This window comes from Thalassophryne amazonica, chromosome 10 (assembly GCF_902500255.1).
Source record: "Thalassophryne amazonica chromosome 10, fThaAma1.1, whole genome shotgun sequence".
NCBI classification, from domain to species: Eukaryota; Metazoa; Chordata; class Actinopteri; order Batrachoidiformes; family Batrachoididae; genus Thalassophryne; species Thalassophryne amazonica.
The window spans coordinates 71,793,998-71,803,209 of record NC_047112.1 but is presented as its reverse complement, the minus strand read 5'-3'; the positions used below and the strand labels follow the sequence as shown (position 1 = coordinate 71,803,209).

Sequence of the window (9,212 nt, the reverse complement as noted above, 5' to 3'; positions counted from 1 at the left end):
CTTTTGATTTTCAGGACCTGCCATTCTGTGCTCATTGTTATAAATATATGCCAAAGGTCAAACCTGTTCTTTTGTCAATAAACTAGTGAACACAATAAAAAGGGAACTTTGACCTTCCTGATGTCATGCATCCCATGGAGACAGCATGTCCTCTGCTTCCAGTCACATTGACCTGTGTAGTTGTATAGTTTTGGCTGACAATCAGATTCTATCTTGTCATGTAGCCAATGGAGATGAAGTAGACTAGCTGGCTGGGTGTGTTGTGTTGGAGTTTAAACTTTGGACCTGAACAGAGCTCAGAGATACAACAGAGAGTCTTTAGTTTTGGGACAAAGCTCTTCCACAATACAGTGGATTGGATATTAGCTCGATCTGTGTTGTTTTGTGGGTGACGTTGTTGTGCCACCCAAACAAAGACACCATGGATCACTACTGGGATCAGGTAAATTATTCAATGTGTTGCCTTTTCTTTGAGTTATCCCAGGCTGTGCTTTGCCGACATTGACATTCTCAGCAGCCAGTGTTCAAAGTTACAGCAACTCTAACTTCTAATATATATAGATAGATAGATAGATAGATAGATAGATAGATAGATAGATAGATAGATAGATAGATAGATAGATAGATAGATAGATAGATAGATAGATAGATAGATAGATAGATAGATAGATAGATAGATAGATAGATAGATAGATATAGTAGTGTGTTGCCCGTGGGGATCCACTGGCTCGAGATTGGGTTGTATTTATAAAATAGACAGCTGATATTTTTCAAGGGTGGTAAATTACAGAATTGTAGAACCTTAGACCTCAACAGTTATTAGAACTCAACCCTTTTACTTCCTATTAATTACGGAATTTTTTTTAATTTACTGTCTTAATGTATTCATAAATGAGGTTCTTGTTATCATATACACACTATTATTTTATCATTATTGCTATTTTTATTATCAAAATTATTATTATTTTATTACTACTTCTATTTTGTCATATGATTTCTAAATGGACCACAATGGAAATAATTGTTTTCACTTTCTTGTGTCATCCATGTATTTTTAACATATTTACAATTGTACTATGCACTTACATTGAACTTACTAAATAAAATCACACACGCACACTTTTAATATATAGAGGATTTACCGCCCTCTGCTGGAATGGCGTGTGAGTCCAGAATGTTATTATCTATGTCCATTGTTCAATGTTGATAGCTAATATCTGTAATTTCTCCAAAAATATTAGATTATCAACGTTCTATTTTGATGGTGTTCATCTTTGACCCAAAATACATAAGCATACCAAACGGCAAATGTCAGCTCTCCACAGTTTGTCCGTAATCAGAGTTATACACACACAACCATGCACACATGCATGCACACAGAGCTTTTTGCCTTTTCTGCATTCTGCCACAAGCATCTTCTTTTACTTTTACACACCCACAAAACAGAGATGGTGGCAAAAGACGTCAAATGCACTACACTTCTCACTCATGGTAACAGCAACATGACACTTAACTAAACTGACTAAACCAATTGAACTACAAAAACAAATTAATAACACTAACAACACTGTTAAACTTACATGAACCACAATAATATTTCAAACCCCAAACTCCCATGTTGCACTGCAGCACAGCATTGCTCACTGTTGTTAAACAATATCGCTAATTTCTCAAACAAATATTAGTCCTATCAACTTTACATTTTCGCAGCATTCATCCTTGACCCATAATACACAATGCCAGTGCTCCCAGTTTCTCCGCGATCAAAGCCATAAGTATGCATGCATGCATATATGTACACAGAGGCCACTTAATTGGCTATTATTATACAACACCAATTCCAATGAAGTTGGGACGTTGTGTGAAATGTAAATAAAAACAGAATGCAATGATTTGCAAATCCTCTTCAACCTATATTCAATTGAATACACCACAAAGACAAGATATTTAATGTTCAAACTGATAAACTTTATTGTTTTTGTGCAAATATTTGCTCATTTTGAAGTGGATACCTGCAACATATTTCAAAAACCCTGGGACAGTGGTATGTTTGCCACTGTGTTACATCATTTTTCCTTCTAACAATACTCAATAAGCATTTTGGAACTGAGTACACTAATTGTGAGTGTCATAATTGGGTATAAAAGGAGCATCCCTAAAAATCTCAGCCGTTCACAAGCAAAGATGGGGCGAGGATCACCACTTGGTGAACAACTGTGTGAAAAAATAGTCCAACAGTTTAAGAACAATGCTTTTCAACATTCAATTGCAAGGAATTTAGGGATTCCATCATCTACAGTCTGTAATTTAATCAGAAGATTCAGAGAATATGGAGAACTTTCTACACGTAAGCGGCAAGGCCGAAAACCAACATTGAGTGCCCGTGACCTTCGATCCCCCAGGCAGCACTGCGTTAAAACCGACATCATTGTGTAAAGGATCTTACCGCATGGGCTCAGGAACACTTAGAAAACCATTGTCAGTTAACACAGTTCGTCGCTACATCTACAAGTGCAAGTTAAAACTCTACCATGCAAAGCGAAAGCCATACATCAACAACATCCAGAAACGCCGCTGCCTTCTCTGGGCCTGAGCTTATTTGAAATGGACAGACGCAAAGTGGAAAAGTGTGCTGTGGTCTGATGAGTCCACATTTCAAATTGTTTTTGGAAATCATGGACATCATGTCCTCTGGACAAAAGAGGAAAAGGACCATCCAGATTGTTACCAGCGCAAAGTTCAAAAGCCAGCATCTGTGATGGTATGGGGTGTGTTAGTGCCCATGGCATAGGCAACTTACACACCTGTGATGGTACCATCAATGCTGAAAGGTACATCCAGGTTTTGGAGAAACACATGCTGCCATCCAAGCAATGTCTTTTTCAGGGATGTCCCTGCTTATTTCAACAAGACAATGCCAAGCCACATTCTGCACTTGTTACAACAGCGTGGCTTCGTAGTAAAAGAGTGCTAGACTGGCCTGCCTGCAGTCCAGACCTGTCACCCATTGAAAATGTGTTGCACATTATGAAGCGCAAAATACAACAACAGAAACCCTGGACCATTGAACAACTGATATTGTACATCAAGCAAGAATTGGAAAGAATTCCATCTACAAAGCTTCAACAATTAGTGTCCTCAGTTCTCAAATGCTTATTGAGTGTTGTTAGAAGGAAAGGTGATGTAACACAGTGGTAAACATACCACTGTCCCAGCTATTTGAAATGTGTTGCAGGCATCCATTTCAAAATGAGCAAATATTTGCAAAAAACAATAAAGTTTATCAGTTTGAACGTTAAATATCTTGTCTTTGTATTCAATTGAATATAGGTTGAAGAGGATTTGCAAATCATTGTATTCTGTTTTTATATCCATTTTACACAAGGTCCCAACTTAATTGGAATTGGGGTTGTACATATATACGTAGTATATAAAACTACATAATAATTACAGTGATCCATGGTAGGTCATATTTTCAATATGTAAAATTGCAACTTGTTGGTAATAAAAAACCTGTATGCAGCTGTTGCACAGCATAAAAGCTTCACAATGATAATAATAATTTATTGTATAGCACTTTCTAACAGGCATTGCATGGCATTGTTTAAGGGATGTGATGGCACTGAGCTGCTTGACTGGTTGTTTGATCGAAATAATGGAAAGTTCCACCACGAGTTGACAGGACGCCATGGCAGTGATCACACATGGCCGACCCAGGAGCCAAATGCAAGTAACACTGTGGATTCTGCAATGACTCACATACCACAAAGAACTCTGTGCTTTATATCTACTATTGTGGCACTTTGACAGATGATGGACAGCTCTGTTTCTCAATGTGTGGTGTAGAACATAGTGGACAGACTAATTACAGCACTTTGGCTTTTCACCCAGCAGATGCTGCAAGCACCTGAACAACCAGATGATGATTTTCTCAATGTGCTCTTGAGTGGAAGGGATTCAGTGCCAGGTTCACCTCTGTGGTCCCCATCTCCCAGTGACAGTGGGATCAGCGAGGACCCTCCCTCAGACCAGATGGACAGCCCTCAGCGACCAGGGAGTCCACCTGCGGAGGCTCAGTACTTTGGTTCAAAGATGCAAACCAATGCATCCCTGCAAACCAATGTCTCTATGAACCACAGTAAGATTAAAATGAAAAGTAAAAATTCATGGACACCAAGGAGATTATGTTTTTATCCCAGTTCATCTGTCGGTTTGTCCACAGCAGTGTTTATGGAAATTTTGTGGAAAGAGTAGACTTGGTGAAGGTAACAGGGGATTAGATTTTGAAGCTGATGCAGATCAAGGGGTAAAGCTAGGCTTTAGTTTTTCTTCTGCCATTGCAAGATACGGCTGTTCTTGATATTTTTGTCAGTGTCAAAGAATCATGCTGTCTTAGGAAGACACAAAAACAAAACATAAAAGCAACAATGTGCATGCAGTTCCATCTCAACAAATGTGTGTAATTTGGTATGGAACCAGATAATGATCCAGATCAAACATAGCCAATGATTCTTGTACAAATCTTATATTTTGTGTAAAAAGAGCAAATGGACCACATGGAAACACTTTCTTGCAGTGATGTCATACCAATATGTAGCTGAGTTCAAGAGAAATCCATAAGAAACAAATCATTTTGTTGCAGTGATTCAACAGTCACAAATCATATTGAGTTTCACAGCAACACACAAAACCCATTTGCCACATCACTCCAAATGTGCAAGAAGTCAGTATTACCAAGAAATGGCACAGTATGCTACTCCCCAGTCGTAGAGACTTAGGTGTGTGAACACTGCAGGCTGACTGTCGGTCTTCCACGCTCAGGGCTTGTTTGTGTTATTTGGCTCTTCTTCCTCATCATCTCAGCTCTCTGCTGTGATAAGAATGATCAAAATTAATTTCTCCTAAAAAGCTTTATATGTGAAACATAACATTTTTACTCAAAAAGCTTAAACTACAGCTAATTTTTGATATATTTATTACACGAATCTTGAAACAATCATGAAGGCACAAGGTAGAATAAATAAATAAATAAACATACCCAATAGCGGTAGGCAGTATAATGGGTAAATGTACCCAGCTGAACTTTACATTCACAATTTCGTAGTTGTCATTTCTGTTCAGCACAGGAAACATGTGCTAGGCTAACAACAGGTGGCTTCTTCCTCTGGGCTTTTTCTATGCTGCAATTTCTGCTACTCCATGTGTTGCTTCAGAGGTAGCACAATAGCAAAAGCCTGAAGAAGGTCCTCGGTTTTTCATGAAATACATCAGGTAAAGTAATTATTTAACTCATCATCATTTTTCTCAGCAAATATTTTTCTAAAGGTGCTATTGGCATGAAATTTCCAATGTCAGTAACAGCTCAAGTAACCCACACATATAAAGAAAACAAAACAAATAAATACAGAATTTTAGTTATGAGTAATAACGTGAAATGGCACAGGAAAAAGAATTGAACACGTGAAGAAAGGGAGGTGCAACGAGGCATGGAAAGCCAAAACACCAGTTGAAATCTATCATTAATTAGAAAGCAGTGCTGCTCCTTGTCAGTGCAAATTAATATTGCCATCTCATGATGGGATAAAGCAAAGCGCTCTTTCAATATATGTGCAACCTTATTGTTGCAAAACATGTTGCTGGCATTAGTTCCAGAAGGATTTCTAAACTTCAGAATGAGAGCACTTTATGGGCCTAATCCCGAAGTCGAAGTACATCATTTCACCATACACCAGCCATGACCAGGTGCTCCTTGCAAGATTTCTGACAGAGGAGTTGAAAGAATTATTAGAAGAGTTGTCCAAGAGCCAAGGAGCACTTGTGGAGAGCAACTGGACAATGGTTTCAAAGAAAAACAAGAGCAATCAAATTTTTTTGATGTCCGCCAATCCAGATCCGGATTCAGTGGAGTCTTCCATGCCCTAATATCTATCTGTGGTGCAAATTTGGTGAAAATCTGCGAAGTAGTTTTGACGTAATCCTTCAAAGCCATCTTGATCCAGATTCTGGATCCGAATCCAGATGTAATGTACTAGGATGATAAAGATGAAAGGAGGGTGGACATTTCTGGGCAAATAGACTTGTTGAATTCTGGAATTCTTTAGATAGTAATGTTGTTAGCTGCTTTACTTTTAAGATGTTTAAAAATGCTCTAAACAAAGTTACATTTTAATGTAGGGGGAGTTACATTTTATATACACCCCTGTTTTTATGTACCATTTTATTTAGTTATTATGGTGGTGAATAAAGTCTGAATTTCACCAAGACAATGATCACAAACACACAGCCCAGGAAACTTTCAACTGGTTTCAGAGAATGAAAATAAAGCGGCTAGAATGGTCCAGCCAATCACATGATGTGAATCCAACAGAAAATCTATGAAAAGAACTAAGAATCAGAGGTCACAGAAGAGGTCCACAGAACCTTCAAGATTTGAAGACTGTTTGTGTGGAAGAATGGACTAAAATCACACCTGAACAGTGCATGAGACTAGTTTTTCCATACAAGAGACATCTTGAAGCTTCTTTATCAACAAAGGCTTTTGTACTAAGTATTAAGTAAATTTCAGTAAGCGTGTTCAATATTTTTTCCTCTGTATCATTTCACATAATTTCTGTACTCATTTGTTTTGTTTTGTTTTGTTTTTTGCATGTGTGGATTACTTGGGTTGTTACCAACATCTGGTGAAAATGTTACGTTGGTAGCAACAGTGGTGGGCACAGATAACCAAAAAATTACCTTCGATAACAGATAATCAGATAACTGAAAAGTTATCTTTGATAAAGATAAAATAATAAAGCACCCAAAAATTTATCAGAAGTTACAGATAACCGATACATTCCAGCAATGTCTCTGGTATAGTTGCAACTACTAACATACTGATTTTGACCTTTAACACCGGGATTGCTTCTGGAAACATCAAAAGCAACAACAGACCCAAAGGAGTCAGCACTTCTGTCTTTCAGCATCCTGCCCCCTGCTGGAAGCTCCAGTTTACTACATGGCTTCCAGCACAGACACAACTGAGAAGAGCGCGTGCGCATAAAAAAAAAAAAAAAAAAAAACTCAACTCTACCCAATCACAGCTCTGCCATCAGGCCAAGGTCTTGGAAAATAAAGCCCTCCTGAGTTATGGTTTGGTGTATAAATAAAATTAATACTAATAGAATAACTCAATTAATGTCAATTCTGTCATTTGTGCAAAGTTAAGATATAGCATATATCTTTTAATGTTGAATAATGCACTAATTCTGAAGTTTTGTAACAAACAGACAGATGGCATTCTGGGTAAAATGTGCCTCTGCTACACTGATTGGTTGATTAATTCTATTCTACGTTAATGTGAGGTGTGTCATGTGTTGGTGTTAACAGATAAATGTGCTTTTGTAAAATATGCCATTTTTTATTTGTAAAAAAAAAAAAGGCATTTTCAAAAAAAAAAAAAGCCAAGTTGTAATTAGATAACTGTCTGATATAACCGGTATCAAAATAAATAGGACACTGCCAACTACTGGTGCCAGTTTGAGTTTTGGCCCTTTTCCAGCTGATTTTTCATTCGTGTGACAATTTTTTGGATCGTACCGAGTTTCAGGTTAATCGCACGTCCTGCATCGTTTAGTATACATGGAGTAACAAGCTGCGTTTAACATCTCACGACCACCTCCTGATCGGTGATCGTATGGTCAGATGAAAATCAAACCTGTTTGATATTCTTGTGCCTGTGCAAACACTGCAGAGCTGTCTTGTAATTTTTTGTTTGTTTGTTTGTTTTGTTGTGTTTTGTTTTTTAAACTTTGATGTCTCCCATCGAGAGTTTTTGTAAATTAAGTTTGAAAAAGCTTCTGTTTACATTTACGTCGAGTCTGACATGTGGTTTTTGAACATACAATGTGTGTGAGAACATAAATGGGGCACTCTGAACTTTTACACCGTGTGGTTCTGTGGTACAGTGTCTGCTCAGCGTCTGAGCATTACTGGCCAGTAGATGGCAGTAGAGACCTTGAAAACTTGCCAAAACAAAATTCCAAATAATCTGTGTTGCTACTTGCTATGTTTAAGATGCGTGGAATTTAATAAAAGCAAACACAACAAAAAACGTCTATAAACCCAGAGAATATATTCACAAGAGTTTTAGGCACTAGAGTTTAATGCTGTTGTCCTGATCAGAGTGTCTCAAATGCATTCTCCTGTCGTGAACGTACTGAGATTACCGTACTGAGATTACCCTATCCTACCCATAATGCACTGCTGGGCACAGCATGCCCACACTAAAACCTTAAAAATTAGCGCATTACTTTAAAACTAAAACATATATCTGATATTTTCACTTTATAAAACTTCAGATGTGACGTTAATTTAAATAACTTGTCCAAAATAAGTTTAGTTAAAATTTAAACCATAAGTTAAAAATGTATGCCTCTGGATGACTTGGGTGATATTGGCCAAGTTTCAGTATGATGTTAAAAGAAATTTTTTTTTTTTTTTTTTTTAGTGACCAGTTCTCTTTTGCCTGCAGATGATAGAGTGGTTTCTTATAGAAACAGCTCTCGACTGTTTGCAGAGAGTAGTACTGCACGTGTTCACCTTTGTTTACCATGTTAATGGTCTAAAAAATTTTGGACAAAAATTCATCGGAAGATAATTGTTTTCAAAGTTACTTGAAAAGATAACCCAATAATGAAAACTTTATCTTTGATGGTTATTGGAAGTGTGCCCACCACTGGGTAGCACCTTTAGAAATATATTTACTGAGAAAAATGGTGACGTGTCCGGTACTTAGCTTAACCACTGTATGTATTTGAAGATAAGTAATTCCACTTTTGGCTTATTCTAAATTATTATGGAAAACAAATGTTCACATTAAAGAAAGAACTGCTGCTGATTGCATCGTATCGGGTAGAATTGAATAGTTCCATAATAATAATAATAATTGTATTATTGTCTGTGCTTCTAGATGCAGTATATATCTTATTGTTTTACCAAGGGGAGATGCACACCGTTCGTTTCAGTGTAAACAGAAAAATCACTGACAAAAGAGGATGGAACATATATCTGAGTTTCAGTAGCATTTACTTTGGTGTACATCTTGCATGATTTCTTGTATTAAAGAAGATACAATTGGGGTGGGGGTGGGGAAACACATTTTTCATGGTATTTCAAAAGCTTTCAAAGAATAAAAAACACTGCATGAATAAATACTATATTATATGAATAAT

General features: G+C 37.2%; 1 protein-coding gene across 1 annotated transcript in view; it reads left to right on the top strand.

Moving 5' to 3' along the window:
- The first annotated feature begins 258 nt into the window (after positions 1–258).
- The window catches only part of creb3l3a (cAMP responsive element binding protein 3-like 3a), a 46,598-nt gene continuing 37,644 nt past the window's right edge, over positions 259–9,212 (top strand). Inside the window, exons 1-3 of the mRNA XM_034180250.1 lie at positions 259–442; positions 3,610–3,726; positions 3,895–4,138. Of these exons, the coding sequence (XP_034036141.1) occupies positions 422–442; positions 3,610–3,726; positions 3,895–4,138 (382 nt within the window). The 5' untranslated portion in view covers positions 259–421. The remainder of the gene's footprint in view (positions 443–3,609; positions 3,727–3,894; positions 4,139–9,212) is intronic.